At 42.8% G+C, this 23442-nt stretch overlaps 1 protein-coding gene and 2 long non-coding RNA genes across 3 annotated transcripts; 1 reads left to right on the plus strand and 2 right to left on the minus strand.

Moving 5' to 3' along the window:
* Positions 1-1616: 1616 nt before the first annotated feature.
* On the plus strand, positions 1617-2246 carry LOC133711797 (uncharacterized). The gene has a single exon (XM_062137891.1). It carries the CDS (start codon positions 1617-1619, stop codon positions 2244-2246), a length of 630 nt encoding a protein of 209 aa, XP_061993875.1.
* Positions 2247-5540: 3294 nt separating this feature from the next.
* Positions 5541-7764, minus strand: LOC133708142 (uncharacterized). Its single transcript, XR_009845598.1, has 5 exons — positions 7631-7764; positions 7228-7471; positions 7078-7109; positions 5910-6152; positions 5541-5824 (listed from the first exon to the last, which is right to left on the minus strand). It is a non-coding gene; the product is annotated as an uncharacterized LOC133708142 (long non-coding RNA).
* Positions 7765-11708: 3944 nt separating this feature from the next.
* LOC133709414 (uncharacterized) lies at positions 11709-12243 on the minus strand. The gene is made up of 3 exons (XR_009846283.1): positions 12156-12243; positions 11926-12001; positions 11709-11815 (listed from the first exon to the last, which is right to left on the minus strand). It is a non-coding gene; the product is annotated as an uncharacterized LOC133709414 (long non-coding RNA).
* Positions 12244-23442: the final 11199 nt, after the last annotated feature.

Genomic DNA, 23442 nt, shown 5'->3' on the forward strand with positions numbered 1-23442 from the left:
CAATCTGCTGCGTAAAACCCAATACAAACTCTATCGTTTCGGTCTTCACTATATGTTGGTCACTGGTCCTACCTGGCTGCAAATCAAGATTATGTGTTATCTTTATCTTTCATTTGGTCAACGGAGTAGCAGCTGCATGCGGAAATTCTTTCTTTTGATACGAAAAAGACTTTAAATTAAAGTTGGAATCCTCTACAGCAACCACAATTTACATTGTCGAAAAGTAAGGCTCTTGAGACCTTATTGGGAACTCTATTGGTCCACATTGAGCCTATTACAAAGTTATGTCCTAAATTGACAATGGCATCCGCAACAAAATTGACTTCCCTGAATATGTGTTTGAAATTAATAGTTGTAAAGTATGTAGCAATGGCCTGGATGTCTTGGATGATCTTTATCAGTCTCCAAGGGGGTTGAATAAGCTTATTTACTGTATCTATGACCAGTTCAGAGTCTCCTTCAACTTCAACAGTTCTGTAGCCTTGCTCTCGTGCGCGTAGGAGTCCATCCCTTAGCGCTAAAGCTTCTGCCAGAGGTACTGTGGTGGAGAAATCCCTTCTTTGGTTGGGAATGTGTTATTAACTTAATTTTCTTTCTCATGGATGTTTCTTTGTTCTCTTTCGTGCATTTTTTTTTTAACAAATTGCATATAAGTTATTGACAAAAAATTGTTTACAGATACATCCTTTAAAGATGAAATTAAACATCCAAGAACAAAATCTTACAGATAAGGACAATCTGCTCTCCACTTGCCACGTGTTATAAGATAAATTACTTATTTGCCCTTAACTTATTTTTTTTGTATCTTTATTCCCTTTCTGCTACATCAAGGATAGACCGTCTCTCTCTCTGTCTCTTTCGTCGGCGACCCGTTCTTCTTCTTCTTCTTTAATTTGAACGCAGTGAGAGAACCCGTCCATGGAAGCTTTCTGATTTCTCTTCTCCTATTGAAAGCGGTCGAATTTCCAGGTTAGTTTTAGGATTCTTCATGTCTTCATGCTTTTGTGTCAATTTCATGCTTTCTAAGATTTTGATCATCTACTGTTTCATCCAATTTCATGTGAATTTCTTCTAGTTTTGGTTTAATTTGTTTTGTTTTGAATTATTGAACTCGTTTTAGGTTGAATTTGATTCTTCTTTTTTCTTTTTACTTTACATTTTGAATTTGTGTGTTGATTTTTTACCTTCTGTGTTTTTGCATAATTGGTACGAGAATATATATTCAATCCTGAAGTTTGAGGTCTGAGTTGGTTTATAATTGGAGTATTGTGATTTTAGTGTCTGATGGTTTATAATTGTGGTATGATTGTAGTAGAGCAGTAGCAGGTGTTTGAATTTGTGTAATAGCAGTAGCAGGTGGTTGATTATTGTGTATGTGAGGTTTGATATCTTGTAGAGCAGTAGCAAAGTTTGATGTGATGTTTAGTTTTAATATTATCATAGTAGCTGTTTTAATTGTTTTGCTTTTAGGTTGTACAGTAGCGGTATATACATTAATAATAGTTTTCTAAATGTGTTTTAGGAAGCAAAGTCGTGGGCAGGGTCAATCCTTTCTTGCTAACTTGCCACCCGAAAACTATGTTATTGCTTGCTTCCCTGCCAAAAGATATGGCGAAATGAGTAATTCTTTGGCAGAGAGCTTCAACAACATGGTCAAAGATGAGAGATGCATGCCGCTGCCTCAGTTGCTTGAAGGCATTCGTGTGAGAGTTATGGAGATGTTTTGTGAAAGGAAGGTTCAATCTTCTACTTGGAGGAGTGTGCTATGTCCTAAGCTTGAGAAAAAGTTGTCGAAAATTATAGAAACAGGGAGAAATTGGAGAGTTCGCCAGTCTACTAATGATATTTTTGAAGTTTGTACAGAGGATAGCACCGTCATGGTGAACTTGGTTGAGAGGGAGTGTTCTTGTGCTTGGTGGCAGTTTAGGTGCTTCCCATGTTCTCACGCAATTCAAGTAATGCAGAAGGCGAACTGTATCCCTTACCGTTACATTGAAGATTACTGGAAGACCTCATTCTATAGAAGTGCTCATGATCTTCCTATTTTTCCAGTCCCGGATCTTGATAATCCCGATCCTAGTAGTTTTAGTGATTCAGCTTTGCAGCCTCCCAAGACTCGAAAACCTCCCAGAAGACCACGGACAAGGAGGATCAAGTCGTTTGGGGAAGAGTCTAGACCAGTGAGATGCACACGGTGTGATCAACTTGGCCACCACAACCGCAGGTCATGCAATGTGGCTATCTGAGACAGTAGCATATTTAGCAGTAGCAGTAGCATATTCAACGGTAACAGTAGCACATGGCATGATTCAGCAGTAGCAGATTGATTCAACAGTAGCAGATGGCATGATTCAATAGTAGCACATGCAATTTTTTGATTCATATATGTTCGCACTGCAATTTTATATAGTAGCAGTGCGTCAGATTAATTTTTTGAGCTCTTGAGAAGTTTCTATGTCATGAGGAACTGAGTATTGTAGGGATAAATGGTCATGGATGATCGTTTTTAAGCAGTACCATATTCAACAGTAGCAGATGACATTGTTTCGTTGTTGCAAATTAAAGATTTTTAAAATTTACAGGAAAAAGTTTAATTTCAGTGATTGATATTTTTGGTTTCCAGTAATGAAGTAGCAGATTTGTTTATGTTCACTCTTCTGTCTTCTTTTAGTTTGTGTAGTAGCAAAATGTTTTATTGTAGTAGCAGGGCCTGTTGGCGGTGCAGCGGCACGCTGCCTTGTTTTATGTTTCGGGTTCTGCCTTCGTGTATATTCAATTTTTTCATTTTATGCTTGGTCACCACAAATGAAGCAGAGAGTAAAGGACACCAAACCCGAAAACCACAATCCAATGCCTTCCAACATTTTGGTTCCCCAACAAAATATCACACCAACTTAACATCAAATTTTGGTTTGGCTTAGAAAACTTGAATCAATTTCAACCTTTTAAGCAACTTTGCAATTCAAGATTTTGATCCCCTTCCCATCCTGCTTGTTGAAAGATAAAAAAAATAATAGGCAATAGCAAATCTACAAACATATCCCTATCTTCTGCACATGAGAATATATACTAATTTGGATGACTAACTTAACACCGAATCCCATACGATTGGTGCACCAAAACAGACTACTAATATGTTTGTGAAGTCCTTTAATTGCTCTTCTTCCTCTGTTTCTTCGATGGTTTCTGCACCTCAAAACCTTCTAGTTGCTTCTCTTTCCGATCGGTTCTTTCTTTGATTCTCTTTATTGTTGATCGTGTCCTCGGTTCATTTGTAGAAGCAATAGCACGAGCAGGAACAGCAGCAGCAGCATCTTCATCGATCTCTTCATCTTTTTCTACCCTTGGCACTATCATCATTAGTTGTCTGCATTTGTTTCTCCATTTTCTAATCTCTTCTTCCTTCTTCTTCATCTTTGTCTTCAACTTTTTGTATTTGTTTGACACTTCTTCTTTTTCATCCCACAACCTCTCTATATAAGCTTGACAGTAGTAGATCCATAAACAATGAATATCATATCATTAACATAAACCATAAACGAAAAAGTAGCAGATCAATTCGATCTAAACAGTAGCAGATCATATCATTGACAATAGCAGATCCAGCAGCTGGAAAACATATCATTGACATAAACTATAAACATATATAGTAGCATTCAAACACAATACTTTCTAATTTATTCACTGTTAAGGGACAAAAAATAATAGAAACCATCTAATCCTTTGAAATATGGACTATATTCAATGACAAAATAACAATAGGTAGAAACCATCTAATCCTTTGAAATATGGACTATATTCAATGACAAAATAACAATAGGTTTTCTTGAACAGTTATCACACAAAGTAAATGGGGATGCCATGATTACTGATCCAAGGCACATCCAGCCAATTTTCATATAATTGACGAGCTATCATAATCGATTCAAATGTTGAATCATCAAGCAATCAAAGTGCCTAGTTTTGATTGTAACAACCACTCGAAACATTACTGACAAAAATTCACAATATAGCAATGCAAATGCACCAGTTCCATTCATAAACAAAATGCACAACAAATACATAAATAAATGAAAACAGAGACACAGTAGCAAGCAAATACCAAAAAAATCAAGAAGCTCAATCAAACAAAACAGAGACACAATAGCAAGCAAACAAGAAGCTTAATCAAACAAACCAGAGACACAATAGCAAGTAAACAAGAAGCTCAATCAAACAAAACAGAGACATAGTAGGTCATCTCTCTCCCTCACTCACTATGTCAAAAAGGCCTTCAGACGACAGAACTGTTCTGTCTTCTGAACGAACAAAAATGTGTCGTCTAGTACGGTGTCGTCTTTTGGGCGTATCGAACGACAGAAGAGTTCTGTCGTCTGAATTTTCAGACGACATAAAACATGTGTCGTCTGATGAGTTTTGCATTTTGGGAACATTGTGATCTGTATCTTTAAAAGCATTCAAACAACGGTTTTGTATTGTCTGATAAACAAAACAATGACAGTATTTTTTGAAATACTATTCTGTGAAGCATATTGCAAGACTTATTTGTGTGGTCTGAATGCCCTTAAATAAGAAATATGAAGACTCATATGTAGTGTCTTCTCTCATACAACAACACTTAAAGGTTGTGCTAATTTACTTTACACGACAATTATATGTGGTCATAAATTATATCAGAGGACAATTAAGTGTCGTTCTATGGTTGATTTGTATGACATTTAAGTGTTGTGTGAAAGATTTTGCAATTATACATATGTGATGTTGGGAAATGATTTAGACAATAGATTTCTGTTATGTCAATCTCATTACGACGACAATTTACTGTCGTTTGAGATTATTTAGACGACAAATTTTTGTGGTCTGAATATAACAAGGACCACTAATAGTACGGACCACTAATAGTACGTGTTTTATATTATCTGTAATCACGTCCAATCACACTTATTTGTTGTTGTTATACACTTTAGCCAGTACTTTGAACTAACTTATGTTGTTGTTTTGGCTTTCAGACTACAATTTTCTGTTGTCCCATTGTCAAACAGACAATAGACTTATTATTGGTTTTTGTGTTGTGTCTGTGCAGCTGCAACCACACATTTTGGTGTGCTTTTGTTGTAGCTTGCAGTTTGTGATGACACATTTTAGTAGTCCCCTGTACAATTGGTATGCATGCATTCTGGAAATTAAAATTGGCTATTCCTGAAACCATAAAATCCACATCCAAAATCATTCTAAAAATAATCCATCATCGTCTCGTGTACACAAGCCTAATCATGAACATTAGTTCAAAATGGCCCATATCTAATAATCTAGGCAGCCAACAAAATATATGCATGCAGTACTGCAAGGTAATAAACTAGAAGCACTACACAATTCGGGCAACCAAGTAAACAACATAGCAAAATAGCTAGCAATACTGCAAGTTTGTCCAAGGTTTTATTGATCTTGAACTTGGGTAAATGGAAAAACTTTTGACCCTGAACTAAAGCAAAGCAGTATCAGCGTGACACTACTGTGAGGGTACCTTATTCAGCACATCGGTAGAGTTTCGAGCGTGACAGGTACCATGGTTACAGTTCCCATAGCTTCTAGGTGGAGTACCGAAGCTTGAAAATTTAATAGTAGAAATGGATTGCTCATTTGTACACTCTAGACGAAGTTTAGGCTTCTTTTGCTCCTTCAGTTTGCCTCGGTTCTTGGTCTGCCATTTCTCAACACGTGGGTGACTTTCAGAAGATCAATCTTTGTAACATCGCCAGCAAGCTCCTCAAATACCACCAACAAATTTTGGGATGGCTTGAGCCAAAACCGAGGAACATGATACCTGAAACATAGATAGAATATAGGAAATTAGTAAATAGGTACTTAATGCTTTTTTCTGATCCAGTGGTAAACAAGTTTATACATACCATTGTTGAGTCGGTTGGAGACAACCAAATTGGCACTTGTTAATCCTGAATGTACCAAAATAATTGCACGCGCTGCAGTTACCATTAGCATGAACAGTCCAGTATCTTCCAATGAACAATCCAGTTACCATAAGCTCAATTATTCCTTACGTTTTAGTTACCTCTAGGAGTGATATACCATATGATTAAATCAGTGGTTGACCCTAAACTTTATTTAGCATGACATAGTGTTTCATTTGATTGCTGAAAAGTACACACAAGTAGAGACTGTTAGATCATAATGTCATGGTGTCCTGAAAAGTACATTGCTGCTAGCTCACTACTTTATTACTGATCCTAGTTTCCTGTAAATTGCTGACTCACTTTGGGACCAAAGCACCCCATTTAGAACATTTACTCAAAACCCAAGGCCAGCTTAGCCCCTCCCCTTCCCTTCCCTTCCCAAGCCTGGCCTTAGGCTTCCTTTGTGTACCCAAAACAAGAAGGGAAAAAAAAAAAAAAAGACGAAGACAAAACACACCAAGAGCGAAGAAGACAAAACACACAAAGCACTAAAGAATCAAAAATCAAAAATCAAAGAAATCAAAGAATTGAAAATTTGAAATAGTAGAGCAATAGAGCATTAACCAATTGAAACGGCAACTTACAAAAATAAAAAATGAACCAGCAGAGCATTAACTAACACTAACAGACCTGGGATCTCTTATTTTAGACATTAAGCAATGGAGGCGACAAGCTTCATATATAATAAGCATCATCACAATTACTCCTATTTTGGACCTGTACTAACCTTGTACTTAACTCGTCATCATACAATACGAAAAGGAAAGCAGCATATCATATGTACCAGACTACCAGCAATGAAAATCACTATGATCTACAAAAGGAAAACACAAAACAAAATCAATCTCAGCCAAATAGAAAAACTCATGTAAATAAGCAAAATTAGAAGTAGCTAACTCATCCAAATCAAGACTAAGTACCAAAATTAGAAGCAGCAAACTCATTCAAATAGATACGAAGAAGTGAACCACTGAAGAACAAATTCTTCTCTTCAAAGTTCAAACTGTCCAATACTCCAATTGTTCAATCCAATTGCAAAATATTGAAATAGATTCAGTACCCAACTACCCATTAAGTCATTAACCAATTCAAACTTAGAACTTACCTTAAGAGACTGAATATGATGTGTGATGCACTCTGAAAATAGAACACCAGAGAGATATTTATAAGCAGCCAGTTATGTTTACATGGAAATTTATACATAACTGACAAACGTGAACACAAGAAAGAAGTGTAAATAATTTCTTTGACATACCAAGATCAATAGAAACCCAAGCCACATGCGTTTAGGTGAAGGGAACGGAAGCATTAAGCGGCCAACACCATAGATGGCAGCTGCAAAGAAATGGAGAAACAAGTGTAATGGACGAGGGTTAAGACCAGAGAGAAGAGAAACTGGTCCATATGAGCAGATGCCTCCAAGCCTCCAAGGGATAAGACAGTGTTGTATCCTTCCCATCTTTGTAAAGAGCATAACCAAACACTTTCTGGGCATCAATCTACTCATTTGCACAATCTGTGGTCAGGAATACATATTGTTCAATGTTCATCAAAATTTAGGTACTAGTTTAGTAATAATCATTCAACTTCAGTAGAAGTATGAAGTTAAATTAAACAATTTCAAAATGCACACAATTCTAGATTAGGTGATTGCTTACCTTCAAGACCCAACTCAATCAATTTGAGATATCCCCCAGGCTGCAATAGCACCCCAACAATTCTGTCTGGCTCACTCAAGACTTTTGCACTCCAAAAATCACAAAGTTTCAGCTGATGTGTGTGTGGATTTACCTGAATATGCACAGGTAGGATTTGAGCATGACCAATAAAGATCAATGAAAGAACAAATATATAAAAAGGATGGTCATCAGATGCAACTTAGTTAGCGTATGTGAATTCTTTTTTTGAACTTATCTGTCATGGTATGTAGCAAGCTAGTAGATCGATACCCCAGTTTGCTCAGATTCTCTACTGATAAGAAACTCTGTTAAATATTTTAAATTCTTATTCCACCATTTTAACAAACGACACAAATCATGATTGCAAAGTAGTAAATTAACACAGACTTTTTAGGGTAATTAGTACTTCAAAGTGGATCCCTCCAGGTTATCTTTCTTTGCATCTGCAGCAGCATTATAGTAACCAATTTTCTAAATACTACAAGAAACACAACTGTTTCTAAATACTAGGAATAAGACTGTGGTTTGGTTCATATGCCTATGCATCTTTTACAAAAGAATGAGCTTGAAAGATGCAATACAAGAATACAACTTCCAGCCAAATCAATGATAAGCCACCACTAATATAGTTCACAGGACAACTTTCTTCTTTCCCAAAACTAGTAGAAATAAACTGTAAATCCATTAGCATCCACAACCATGCTTAGCCTGCTCACCTGTAGTTAATGCAGCAAGAATTTTCTTTGTTAAAGGAACATCTCCAATGAAGTAATTGCCCACATATAAGGTCTTAATCTGTCAAGCACACGATTCATACACTAGTATTAGATACCAATAAGTTAATGCCAGAAAGTAGTGGATTTTCCTGCAGACAACAAGAAAATAGTCTGATATTGCAGCAAAAGATGCCCTTGCACAAACAAATAAGTGATGAACAAAATAAGGAAAATATAGACCATAGCTGGTGTGTCACATATTTATCTTACAGCTGGTGTGTCACATAGCTTCAAAATTTAATAAAAAAGACCATATTTAGCAGGTGTTGTAGACATATTTAGCAGGTTATATTGTAATTTAAACAACCCCATGATTGCAATCTACAAAATACCAAAAAGCACTATTACTTTGTAGTGGTAACGGGAGAGTGAAATTCCAAATTATAGTTTAGAAAACGAGTAAAAGAGGTATACAAGATAATTGTTTTTTATCTTTTTGGTTGAACTTACATAAAATTGTAGATGCTCCTGTAAATACAGCACACCAAACACAGTAAGTAAGTTAATGTGAAACTTGAAGCAATTCCTAATTGAGATACTCCCGTAGGCACCTCTTATTCTTGATTGATGTATCAAATAGCTTCAACTGTTTATGCAATCACCTAACCACAAAAAGAAATTTGGTTAATGCTGGAGATAAAATTGAAGAAAATTGGACAAGAATATACAAGTTTTAATCTCTTTAGAAGTCACTGAATAGAGTTATATGGTTTTCACAACAACAATTCCTTCACATTTGGGTTCTATGTATCACCATTGTTAATGAAACCTAAAAATCGGAGTGAACTTTTTTTTTCCCTGCAATTATTGTAAAATGAGCATAGTTCTTCAAGCTCTAGCAGATGGAACAAAACTTGTTTTTAAACAAGATATTCTTTCTCCATCGAGCTCTCGAGAGTGAGAAGGAAGAGCCAAAAAGTATTCTTGTCACTGGTTTATATAAGCAAAATGAGGCATACAAAATAATAACTATAAACACTAAACCTGATCAGTTTCAGCTTTCATCCCTCAGCCATATCTTAGGGTATATTTGAAAACTAAAAACACTAAACCTGATCCAAATGAACTCAATTATAAACAAAGAAAATGAAAAGTAAGTTACTAACCCCATCAACCTAGGGGTGGGCAAAAAAACCCGAAAAACCGGAAAACCGGACTGGACCGGTCCGGACCGCCCGGTTCGGTTCGGGTTTTCAAAAAAAATTTGACAAAAGTTGCCGGTTCGGTCCCAACCGCTTCAAAACCGGTTCAGTCCCGGTTCTTAATTTTGAGATATTTTAAAACCCGGTGGGCCCGAATTCTTACTTAATAATTCAATATTTTTTTATTAGGCATGCTCGTCTATCTTATTCTCTTCTGAATAACTCTTTTTTCTCTTTCTTCTTTTTCAGTTCCTCTTTCTCTTCCCTCTGATCCTCTTTGGCTTCCTATTTCCCATTTTCATCAAAACCCTAAAATCACCAATTCAATTATTCTAATTCAAATTCCATTGAAATTGAAAGTGGGCTTCCCCGATTCTTCTTCTTTCTGCTCATTCACAGTCTCGTGCTTGGTGAGGATTGCCGTGAAGGAACTGGGTCGGCGTCGTTTCGGGGATGCAAAGGAAAATGATTGGGTCTTTGAGAGGGTGGAAGAGGTCGAGAGATGATGAGAGATCAGTTCAACGTTTAGCTGGTTTGGCTCCATGATCTCAAATTCACACAGCTCATCTTGTTCGTCATTAGCTAAAAGAAATTAGCTTTTGATATTTTGGGCAGTGGACCAATGGTGCAATTTACAGAGGAATGAGGTGTCAAGGAGGATAGGATTTTGGGTTGGATATGAAAATTGTTTGTGTTTTGGGACAGGATGGTCTTTGATTGATGTTTTGGGGCGATGGGTCTGGAATGAAGGATTGATTTTCACTTTTTCAGGTGGCTAAGCTCCCGTGCTTGGTTTATTTCTTATCTTCTTACTGGGTTTCATTCTTATCTTCTTCTTCTCCTTCATTGACTACAGTCAAGTTTGCAGAATGCAGATTCAGTTCTGTCAAAATATTCCAAAAATGGATGGGCCCGAAAAAACCCGAGGACCAACCCCTTTTTTTTCGGTCCTGGCTTTCCCGGTCCATAAAACTTGAAAATGAAATTTGAGCCCGATCCGAACAATTCGGGCTCGGTCCCGGGCCTTGCAAATTACATACCGGGCTAGGACCGTGCCCAGGCCTACATCAACCTCCAACTCTTGGCATTGTTCTGCATCAAGAAGTTCAATTGAAGAAGGAGATTTCTACCGTCGTCTCTTTATATGGTTTTCCCACTCAGTTCTTTCAACATCTATGCACTGCAGTCAATGGCTCAGAATTTAGTGTAACATTCAGCTACTTCTCCCAAAAATTACAATCTTTCCAAATGTACAAAAGATGATGTGAAGATGCAAGATAATAAAATAAAATAAACAGCAAACCTTTCCGGCGTCAACCACACTGAATGGTACAGACAAGGATTCGCCCATATCCAAATTAGTATCTCCCTCATTGACTGAAAGGATGCACCCCTTTTCATCGGACAGACTTGAAGGCCTTTTAAAATAATTGTACAACAAATCCATACTAGTCAAGCAAAAGGAAAAAAAAAAGGATAAATTGAGCAGAATATGCACAAGAAATCACACCTGCATAAAATTTCAACCTCACCTGTTTAGAAAGACAACAAAATGGAAAAAGAAATTGTCAGGACTTGAAACTGATATAATCCCATTTTTAAAGAAATCCAAACTGATCTAATTACTGTAAGATGCATCTCATAACAAATTATGGAATGTCTATCCTTCTTATTCACATTTCCATACAAACTTCACAAGAGGATACAAATTAGACTCAAGTTTCAAACCTTCCTATGTTCGGAAGAAGATTACTTACCACCAGATTCACCTTGGAGACCTTCAAGCAAAAAGTATTCAATTGTCGCATAAACATTGTTCTTCTGAACCCCAGCACATGCTCCCTTAAGAAGTTTAATTCTCTGACCACACTTCCAGGTCCTTCCATTCCTTGTTACAGATTTATGGACCCTTGCAACTACAATTTAAAGAGACATAAATCGATGGTTAACAAGAATGGGAGTAAATTAAAGTCAGAAGAACTCAGTAAGCAACTGATGTAACAAAGGATACAAATTATTTAGAAAAACCAAGCTTCTTATCCATCTACACCTACCTTCAGATGATATACGAAGTTCCTTTTTGTTTGCAGGACTTACAACAAAGACAGGTTGGGCTTCACCACAGTCAGCTTCATCATCATCATCATCATATTGACTATGCATCTGAACTATCCAATCCTCATAGTCCTTCTTTAGTTGAGAAGGATTTAGCAGGTTTCCTTCTTTATAAATTTGAACTTTGATGTCTAGAGAAATAAAAATTTATTCAGACTAAAGAATACTGTAAAACAAGGAAAGATGATAATGTTTCCATATTTATTGCAGAAACAAATATAGAAAAGAAAAAGGATTATACCATTCTCGTTCTCAAGAGGCTCATCGCTGAAATTCCTCAATGCAGTTGTCAAAGGACTGTGGTGTGCTAGATCAGTCTGCGATTAACAAAGCAGTAGATCAGAATTTTGATGTATAGACTGAACCAGACAACCAAGACAGAAGGGGACAATTGAAGATCAGTTGCGAATCTAATTTGGTGAGGCGTTGCATAGCTTGGACGGAAGGTAACTTGCGAATCTAAAGGGTTACCATGTATGACCATCGCTGCAAGGCTATGTCCACTTCACCTCAGTCCTATGAATTAAGTCAACATGCTCTCATACAATCCCTAGATCACTGCAAACATTATAGAAGAATCACAAGTCAAACAGTCAAGCACACATCCAATTTGACCTAGAACCAAGATCATCACAAACCATCTAAGCTAATCAACACCGATAAAAACTTCAAAACTAGCGAGCGATCCATTTCCAAGGCAAATAGAACATAGAAATCCAGATCAACCATCACAGCAACAGTTAGAAGTGCTTGAATTGAAGTAAAATTCAACAAAAAAAAAATCCGGTAACTAAAAATTGCGGAAGAAACAAAGCAGCTGGAAAGACGGAAATCAGAGAAAAGGAGGGATTGGGTACCCGTTGACGGATTTGGTGACGACGCTGAAAGTGGAAGCTATAGAAGCGAAGAAGCCTCCGCCTTGCTTGGGATCCTTGGGCGCCATCTCCGATTACAAACCCTTAGTTTGGTCTGAGTCAATGGCGACCGTCCAGGAGAGATTGAGAGAGAGACGACGACGATTCACTAAGTGATTGACTTCGGATTCAAGGAGACACCAAGCAGAGTCACTGAATGCCGCCGTTTCGTCGTCGTTGAATATCAAGGAGGCTGAGAGAGAGAGAGGTCTGGGTTTTCAGTAACCAGAACCCCGAATGGTGTTCATTATTTTGATGAGGATAAAAGGCACCCCATCCCCAAATAGAAAATAGCCGAATCGAAATCAGCTGAGAGAGAACCGAGATCTGAGAGAGCTAAGTGAAAAGGAGAGAGCGAGGCAGGTGTTTGAGTTTTCGCGGGTTTTAGGTCAAGATGAGAGAGCTGATTGATCGAGTGAAGAATGACAGAAAATGACCTAATTGTGAGGGACCTAGATATGTCAAATAGCACAAGTCAAAATAACTTGGGAAATTTTAAAACAACCCCCACATTCGGACAACATTTAAATGTTGTCTGAATGTCACAACATTTTCCAGTCAATTAAGGTGTGGCTATTTGAGAGGGAAAAGACTCAAATCAACTGTTGGATATCCCTCCAAATTTGAGATAGGAAATCACCACCTTCTACAACTACATAAATGTGTTGTCTGAATGCTCACCATTTATCCAAATTTGAGATAGGAAATCACCACCTTCTACAACTACACAAATGTGTTGTCTGAATGTTCACCATTTTTCCAAAATAAACCAGTATGGTTTTAGTGTATATTCAGACAACAGAAAAAAAAATTATGTCGTCTGAAAAACTCAGACGACATAAAACAAAACTTATGTCGTCTGATGCGTGTCGTCTGAAGGCATTTTTGGCATAGTGACTCTTACTCTCACTATCTCTCTCTTACTCTTAAATCAACATCATTACAAATTCATAATGCTATATGTTACAAATCATCTGCTCAAGAGCAGCAATAGAATTCTCTCTGTACAATTCAACAAAATCCAAGCCAAACACAAATGTCAATATCAAGATTTCTACTCTTCAAACAGTTCTTAAACAATCAAATTTCCTATTCCAGATTCCAAATTTTTCAGCTCAAAAAATCTGAATTATTAAATTTTATGAACCAAACAAGCCGAACCGGCGGTGCGATCAAACAAGTAAACCGGAATCCTCTGCAGTAAATCGAATTGGAGGTTTCAAGCTGAGTAAATCGAATTGGAGGTTTCAATCGATTCTGCTGCTACTTTCGATTTGCTCAGCTTTGGAGGTTTCAACCTGCTACTTTCGATTTGCTCATCTTTGGAGGTTTCAATCGATTCTACTGCTACTCCTACCTCATCTTTTCATATCCTAATTCGAAGAAACATAAATGAAGGCAGCAAAATTGGAGTAAGGGCTTACATTACCGACCTCCATTGGAGCCAGATTCAAGCTGAGTGCTACTGCTTCGGAGATTTTGCAGTGCGTTTTGGATCCGTCGCTGGAGGTTTTAGGGTTTCTGATTTGGGTTTGGGCGTTTTGCGTTTTGGGATTTCAGGTTATGGTCGTTGCTGATTATGCCAGTGGCATGAGTGTAAATTGTAATAAAAACTTAGCATTTTAGTCATTTTCTATCAAAATTCGAAGCCAGGCCTGCTTTATTTGGTTTTGGGTCTGAGCTTGTGTCCTTATTTGTATAAAACTATTTGAAGGTGGGTTTTCTGTGTTTATATCTTTGGTCTGGTGCTACTATGTAATTTTCTATTTTTTTTTTACACACATAAAATAAAAATCATTTTCATTCTTAATGTTTATATCGGTGCAGATTGTTTTTCACGTCCTGGTAATGCTTGCGCATTCAACAATCCATACAAGGGCTTCCCTTTAACACATTTATGGTTCTGTACGAGTGTACTCTGAAGTGCTACGACCACTAACGATTGCTGGGGTTATTCTTAGGTCCAAATTAAACAAATCTCCAATTGGATCAGTGGTTTCAAATCTACAATTCAGTTTACACTAATAGCTTAACTACAATTGCTTGATTAGACTATTATACATGTAAGGATTTCAAGTTTGAATATATAACAAGAAGCAAACAAATGGATTCAAATGATAGCGACTGCATTCTATGATTCTATCTAATGTTTAAGTACTATCACTAAGAGAGCTAACACGGGAATAATTTGCAGCCTCTCTGCAGGGCTTAGATCTTCAGAACATCATAACAGATTCCCTCTACCGTACCATCTGTAGTTCTTCTTTAATCGCTTTGTTTCACATGATTGAATTACCTTTTCGGGTGATTTGCTTCCGAAAATGCATGATAGACCATTTTATTGATGCTTTCTGTGGAAGACTTTGAGTGATACAGATGGGCAAGCCAGTAGAAAATGAACAATGAGCACAGAGAGAATAGGTACAAGTCATTATCATCAAGCTTTGTGGACTTGTTGGTAGTACTGTTATGAAAGCAATAGTGTTGATCATAAGAAGTGTTTTCAGTTTGGACAATATAATGCTGAATATGACTTTTCTTCTTGTTGCACTTTCTAGTTTTAGTGGCAGAACTACATGTACTAGTCCATCATCAGAATGATATATAATGCTTATCTACGTCGAAACCACATCATTGTGTCCACCAAATGTTCCTAGCTACCACGTATATGTTTCGTAATAGTTTTAAGCTTTGCTCTTTCTCGTAATAGTTCCTACCACATCAGTGCTGCTACATCTATCATTTTCGATGAACACAAATTTAATATGCTTGTAGACAGCACAAGTAGAAAAGATTTGTTATGATCCATTGCAATTTTATAGCAAAGAAAACTGCAATTTACTTATCGCAATGGACCAAAGTGATTGGGTGACTAAAGTGATTGATAGTGTAATAGTTGAGTGACCAAAGTGATATATTTGAAACTTCAGTGACCAAAGTATCGAATGAGTCATAATTGAGTGACCATTTGTGGAATTTTCCCTATATTTATTGGTAATTTGCAACACGATTGGCTGAGCGTACCAACTACATGGCATGCCTGCCCTACCTAAAAATTTCTCTCATATATTATATCTTATGTGTTAATGTCTAAAAGTCCGGCGGTAGCTGAACCTTAGTTAACGCCGATCTGGTGAGCGGATCGATACTTGTGGTGTTTTCAAAGCCTCCGTTACCTGTCAAGTAAAATACAAAGGGCGTCAGAGGGAGACCGCGTTGGGCGGTCTTCGACTCTCCGATGCCTAAGTTAGTCAATGTATTTATATTGACAAAGTAACAGTAGGTAAGTATTGAATGCATAATTAATGAGGAGAGAGGAGAGGACCTTTTATAGGTGAGGAAGAGGTTGATCTTCTCTTTGTTTTCAATGTGGGACTGATATGCTTCAGTTCCCAGTTTCGGAAGCTTCTGATGCCATCTTGGCGCGGCGCGTGGCGGCGCGTCGCCGCCGATCTGGAGATCGTTCGACGTTGGGGCTGTAGCCCGCCTGGCGGTGTGTCTGCATGTCATTCCTTTGGTTGGAATTAGTACCTTTGGCGGTACAATGAGCGTAGCCCATTAGAGCTAATTATGCTTGCAAATGTACATGTATGTACAAGTCCCCCAAGTCCCCAGTCAAGGAGGGCAATCTTGGTTGGGGAGTTGTTCGGCGGTTTGAAGCGTTTTCTTCCGCTAGACTTGCAAGAGCATAATTAGCGTCAGTGCGTTGTCAACCGTTGGTTTTACTGAGCAAACGCTTTATACCCTTCCGGGTGGGCCCCTGCTAGGCCCCCCAGAGAGTCCCCCACTCCCCGGCTAAGATAGACCTCCGGATGGTCTGCAAATTGTTTGTTGAGGGGGAGCTGCACAGAGCAGAGGGTGTTGAGTAGCGAGCTCAATCTTAGTACCCGAGTGACGGGGGTCAACGTGCTTGATCAGGGCCGTCGTAGACTGTTGACAAGTCCCCGTGTCCCGTAGGGACGGTCTGACGGTAATGCCGCGTGGCGGTCGTTGTCAGTGAGGCGTGGCCTCGGGATTCGCCGTTTGGCGGATATCCCCCCGCTGAATGTAGCAGGAAGCAGCGTCCGGTAGACGTGCCTGGCAGTATTTTGTTGAGCGATAGTGCTGAACAAAGTACGCAGCTAGCAAGCTGAAAAGAGTGGGGTTCCGCTAGAGGTGTATGGCGGAAAACGCCCAGCTTGCTGGATGGCAAGGGAGAAGTTCCGCTTAGCGGGGTTGCGCTCGGCGGGGACTTCGTCACTTGGAAGATGACAAGGCAGAAGTTCCGCTGGCGGGGTTTCGCTTAGCGGAGACTTCGTCACCTGGAAGATGACAAGGGGGAAGTTCCGCTGGCGGGGTTTCGCTCAGCGGAGACTTCGTCATCTGGAAGATGACAAGGGGGAAGTTTCGCTGGCGGGGTTTCGCTCAGCGGAGACTTCGTCACCTGGAAGATGACAAGGGGGAAGTTCCGCTGGCGGGGTTTCGCTCAGCGGAGACTTCGTCACCTGGAAGATGACAAGGGAGAAGTTCCGCCGGCAGGGTTTCGCTCAGCGGAGACTTCGTCACCTGGAAGATGACAAGGGAGAAGTTCCGCCGGCAGGGTTTCGCTCAGCGGAGACTTCGAACGGTTGGTGAATTCAATCTAAGCGGTTACTTCGACCAGACACTTCGTCTGGTGGTGGTTGACACGTGTCCAACCCGCAGAGGGTTAGCGTGCGGAGGCTTGTCTCCCAAGCCTGGCCGTCTTCTCGCCATTAATGATAGTAATTATGGATTTTGTAACCGAGGCGACGCCTCGGTTAATCCGGAGAGTAAGTGGAGACTTGTGACACGTGTACGGCTGGTGTGTGATGTCGTTTTTTAGCGGACGGCTTAGAACGCGTTGATGTTGACATAAAAAGGGGGAAACCCAGCGAGATTTGACACTTTGGTAAAAGCTTCAAACTCACAGTCGTCGTTTTATTGCTCTGTTGGTCCGAGATTGAAGAAAGAAGTTGCCGGAGCTTAGAGACATCGTTCCCGGAGAGACGACGAGCGCACCCCCCTAAGATTACTGTGCACCATCGTATCGTGGGCTTCACCACCGAGGTTGGTATCTGGATTCCCTCTTTTCCTGTTTCATTGGATCTACTATTTTCTGGGTTTTGGTGTTTTTTGATTATTTGGGATGATTTCTGTTTTGCTTTGGCGTGTTCTGAGGTGTAAAGTGAGATTTGGGGGGTTTGGGTTATGCTGGTTTGCAGAGAGTTGGTATTTAGGGATTTGCTAGATGGTCGAATCTGGGTTGAGTGCGTATGTTCTTATTTTGGCATTTTCTGGGTAAATTGTTCTTGATGCTCTTGGCTATAACTGATGTAATAATAGGCTAGATCTGTGTTTGTGCTAACTGGTGTGGGTTTTAGGGTTTGGGATGGCTAACGTCATAGAGATTTCGAGCAGTGAGGATTCCGGGTCTGACGTGTCGTTCAGCGCGGCGGATAGGATATTTATTGACTCGTTGCGTCCGTCTACCCATGCAGGAACCTCACTGTCAGAACCGCTAGAGGTTGAGCCGCTACAGACCATACCTTGGGAAGTAGCCATGGGTCGTGCGTCACGTCCAGAGAGCTCTAGGGCGGGTGAGGCTGCTGCGGCCAAAGCTAGGCGCGACGAGCGTTTGGCGAGCCATAGCGCTGCCAGCGGCTTCGCTGGGGACAAGGAAACAGCGGGGGAGGACGCTGAGTCAGCGTGGTTCCTCCAGGATGGCACCCCTGTTGACGAGGCAGGAGGGCGGATGAATGTCGCCGCCGTTACTAAGATGAAGCAGACGTTCCGGCTGCCGGGCTCGGTGAAACTGCGCCCGCCGACGGTGGATGAGAAGGCGTCAATTCTCCCAGTGGGATTTGCGGCCGTTCACGAGGCGATACTCCGCCAAGGAGTAACACTCCCGCTGGTGCCAAATCTCCAAATTCTGGTGTGCGAATTTGGCCTAGCCTTCGGTCAGATTTGCCCCAACATGTGGCGGTTGATGTTGGCGATGAACTCGCTGTGGCGGTTGTCCGGGTGCGAGGGGCCTACCGTGGCGGAAGTGCTTCACTTTTACGAGCTGGTGTATGTGAAGCGCCAGGGTTGTAGAGGGCAAGTGAACCTGAGACGTCGCCAGGGAGCGCCCAAGCTGATCGAGAATCTGAGGGATTCGATGTCCTACTGGCGGGGGACCTTCTGCGTCGCCACAGAGGGGTGGGAGTATCAGGCTGGGGCGAACGAAGAAGGGCCGACGTTTAGGATTAAGTCGGAGTTCCAACCTATCCGAGGTTGGTAACCAGTTTCCGCTGGACGTAGCTGGCGGGCTCTTTTATCTTGCAGACTTGGGTACTTTTGCTAATCAACTTGTGTTTGTGCAGCGGGATTACGGTACAACCTAACGCGCGAGGAGGAGTGCCGTGTGGCGCGGATCAGAGGCTGTTGGCGGAACCGCAATTTGCTGGACTTCCGACTTCTGACTGGCTGGGAGCTGTTAGTCGAGCAGAAACTTACTCGCTCCGTTGGTAAGAAATCTCCGCCAGGCTGATCTCTTTTTTTTTTTTTTGTAATAAATAGCCGAGACTGACTGATAGACAACTTTCTGGAGACCATGTACGCCGAGGGGCTGGCGGCCCAGCAGACGCTGGTGAACCCCGAGACACTGGCGCTGAGCCAGTCCGAGGTTCCGGTGGTGCTGCCGATGCCGCACCACTCCCATCTTGGTGAGGATGGTCTACCGGTAGTGCAGGCGGGGGCTCAAGTGGCCGGCGGGAAAAGGGGAGGCGCTGCAGCTGGGCAGCAGAAAGAGCGGATGCCTGCCAACAGGCGTGGCCCCCAAAAGGAGAGGGTGGTGCCACCGGCGGATACTGTCATTGCGCCAAGGGAGGAACCGCCGGTGAGGATGGCGAGGACCGCCGCCGGGAACCAAAGAGCGCTGGAGAGAAAACGTCGGCAGGTTGACTCTCCTGACGAGGAAGAGGGGGAGGACGTGGAGGTGATCGGGTCCCGCCGACAGAAGAAGGCCCGAGAAGCTCCGTCGAAGACTGTTGTGGTGGAGGGAGAAGCGCCCGCCGTTAGTGAGCTGGACTCATTTGCCGAGTATGCGGCGTTCATGACAGATGGTGAGCGGGAGTTCCTCTTCCATATCTGCGAACGGCTTGGGTTCGGCGGTCTAGCGGGTATCTCGCGCCCCACGGCAATTGACCAATCGCCCTTCAGCTTGGCGTTTGGTCAAATATCGGCGGGACTGCACGACATGTTCGTGGAGGCGTCAAAGCAGCCCTTGGTCGAGGGAGAGCTCAGGGAGGAAATCCAAGGTCTCCAGAGGGAGTTTGTGGAGGCGAAGGAGAAACTGGCGGAGGCAGAGCGGCGCCTGGCGAAGGCGAAGTGTGACTTTGCCGACGCCCGCGGTAAGCTCAACGTGGCCATCGAGTGGGACTTGGAGATGAATGAACGCGTCTCCAAGTTGGAGCAGGACGTTGCGCTGCTGCAGGAGCGGATTGCCGCCAAGGACAAAAAACTTATTATCGTGCAGCGGGAGTCCGCTGCCAAGGCGACGGAGCTGAAGCGGTTGGAAGGCCAGGTTGCCCGTCTGAGAGCTGAAGAGGATACTGCCGCGGCAGTCGCTGTTGAAGCGTTCAAGCAGTCGGCGGAGTTTAAGAAGGCGATGACCGAGTCGGCGAAGGCTGGGGCCCTAGCGAACATAGACATGCTGAAGCGGAAGGGCGCCATCGACTTCGCCAAAGCGTCACAGCCTAATGCGCCGCCGGCCAAGAGTACCCCGCTGGAGAAAGACGTCGTGGCCGCCCCAGCGGGAGGTGCCCGCTCAGGCAGAGAAGAAAGTGGCGCACATCCGGCGGAAGGGTCCCAGCAGACTCCCAACCCCACCCCGTCGAAGGTGTCGCGCGCTGGATTTCTGGCGGCGCACACCCGGGCGGACGGCACCATAGAGACCCCAAGTCCGACAGCGCGAGGGTCCGATCAAACCAGTCGAGCGATCGTGCCGCCGCCTGCTGAAGCAGAAGACGCCGAAGGCAACCCCTGAAGCCAGCTGGGATCGCCCTAGATTTTCTTACTCTTTTTCTTGTAGCCGCTGAGGCATAACATTTTGTAATGTATGTTGCGAAATGAAATGAAATTTTGAATTGGTGTTTGCTATGATGTGTTTGTACTGCTAGTACTTTATTTTGCTTTTGTCAATCAATGAAACATTAAAGGAATTAAGATTGGTCCAAGTGCACCACGTAGCGGACGAGGTCCGCTGACGATTGCTGGCGTTGCCAGTTGCCCTCAGTGCTAGATTTGGTAACAATGGTTTGAATAATTCCTCGTTTCATTGATAGCTGATTGATCAGCGTACAAAAGTGGGGTAGTACCCGTTGGGTAGCCTCCCTTAGCTAAATATTGAACAAAAATTTAGCTAAGTCAAGATGCCTCTGGGTAGCGGTCTGACTATTTGTAGTAATACCGAAGGTGTTCAGTATTCCAAGGGTGGGTCGATGTGACGCCATCCTTGTCCTTTAAGTAGAAGGTGCCTGGGCTAACGACTTCCACAATTTTGTATGGGCCTTCCCACGTTGGGCGGAGCTTTGTTGGTGGCGGAATGACTTCCTTCATTACCCAGTCCCCCAACTGGAGGTTCCGGGCTTTGACTCTGGCGTTGTAGAAACGCGATACCAGCCTTTTGTTTTGCAAGTTGTGCAAATGGGCCTTGTGTCTTTTTTCTTCTAGGAGGTCCCTGTCCAAGTTGATGCCGTCGCTGTTGGTGTCTGGGCAGTAGCCCTCGACCCTAGCGGTAGGCTGAGTTATTTCAATAGGTAGGACCGCCTCTGTGTCGAACATCATACAGAAAGGAGTTTCGCCGGTGGCGGTAGTTAGAGTTGTCCAGATGGCCCATAGGACTTCTGGAAGCTTCTCCGCCCACAAACCTTTGGCGTTGTCGAGCTTCTTTTTTAGCAGCTTCTTGATTATCTTGTTTGCTGCTTCGACCTGGCCGTTGGTTTAGGGATGGGCGACAGATGCAAAACTTAACTTGGTGCCCAAGTTGGCGGTGAACGATATGAGTTCTTTGTTGTTGAACTGTGTACCGTTGTCTGTAATGATTGTGTGTGGGACACCATAGCGGCAGTAGATGTTCTTCCAGAGGAAGCGAATGACCTTGGCGGTAGTAATTGCCGTCAGTGGCTCCGCCTCTATCCACTTGCTATTGTAGTCGATGGCTACAATGATGTACTTGAACTGGCCCTTGGCGGTTTGGAACTTTCCCATCAAATCGAGGCCCCACGTGGAGTGAATCCAAGGGCCGATGATGACTGACAGTGGTTCTGCCGGTGCATGTGGGAGATCTGCAAACTGTTGGCATTTGTGGCAAGACCTCGAAATTTGCCGGGCGTCATCACCAAGTGTGGGCCAGAAGTAGCCCTGTCGCAATGTGCGGTTGGCTAAGGATCTGGCGCCTGAGTGGTTCCCACATTCTCCGCCATGGATTTCCGCTAGGACGACCTTTCCCTCCTCTGGGGTTAGACAGCGGAGGTTGGGATGGGTGAATCCTTGGCGGTAAAGCTTGCCATTCTGGATGTTGTAGCGGGTTGCTCTCCGCTTGAGCTGTCTTGCCTGCACCTTATCTTCTGGCAATGTGCCGCTGCGCTTATATGCAATGATCTCGTCCATCCAGCTGGGGTTGACTTCAATGTTGAAGATCTCCGCCAGGGTCTTTGTGATGCTTGGCTTGTCAAGGTACTCCACCCTTGTGTCCGCTGGGCTCTGATGTGGCTGGGCGGTTGCCAGTCTCGCCAGTGAATCAGCCTTGACGTTCTTTTCTCTGGGGATTTGTGTGATGGTGTGAAATTTGAACTTTGTTAGCAACGTTTTGACGTACCCCAAATATGCCGCTAACTGCTGGTCCTTGGCTTGGAAGCTGTCGTTGACCTGGTTAACGACTAATTGAGAGTCGCTGAATATGTTGACGCTGTTAGCCCCTGAGTCAATGGCGAGGAGCAGACCGGCGATGAGTGCCTCGTACTCCGCCATGTTGTTTGAAGCTTTGAAGTTGAATTTCAACGCGTACTCCGCGTTCAGTCCCCCGGGTCCTGTTAAGATGACTCCGGCGCCGCTGGCCTTGGCGCTGGCGGAGCCGTCTACATGCAGGTTCCAATCTGACTGTAGGGGAATTGCCTCCCCAACGGTTACCATTTCTGTTCCGGGCTCTGTCTCAGTACCGGGCTCTGGCTGACGCTCGGTGAGTTCAGCAATGAAGTCCGCCACTGCCTGGCCCTTCATGGCGGTTCTTGGCTTGCATTCGATGTCGAACTCGCTGAGCTCAATGGCCCACTTGCTGAGGCGCCCCGAGTGTTCAGGGTTCTGCATCACTTGCCTCAGCGGTTGATTGGTTCACACATGGATCGTGTGAGCCTGGAAGTATTGGCGGAGGCGCCTGGCGGCAACGATAAGTGCGAGGGCCAGTTGCTCCAAGGGAGGATATCTTGATTCTGCTCCGTTCATGCCTCTGCCGGCGTAGAACACTGGGAGCTCATCTTGGCCTTCCCGCCGGACAATGGCGCAACTTACCGCCGATGCCGAGACCGCTAGGTATATGAATAGTGTTTCTCCTTGCACAGGGACAGAAAGGAGAGGGACTGCCGCCAGGTATTCCTTCAGGTCCTGGAAAGCCGCCTGACATTCTGGGTTCCAGTCGATGACCTTCTTGTGGGTTGTTTTGAGGAGTTTGAAGAATGGGGCACACTTATCAGTGAGTCGAGAGATGAATCGAGAAAGGGCGGTTAACTTGCCCTGGAGGCATTGGACGTCCACCTTATACTCTGGGTCCGCCAGGTTAAGGATGGTTTGTACCTTGTCTGGGTTAG

Source organism: Rosa rugosa, chromosome 5 (genome assembly GCF_958449725.1).
Source record: "Rosa rugosa chromosome 5, drRosRugo1.1, whole genome shotgun sequence".
In the NCBI taxonomy this organism is placed as follows: Eukaryota; Viridiplantae; Streptophyta; class Magnoliopsida; order Rosales; family Rosaceae; genus Rosa; species Rosa rugosa.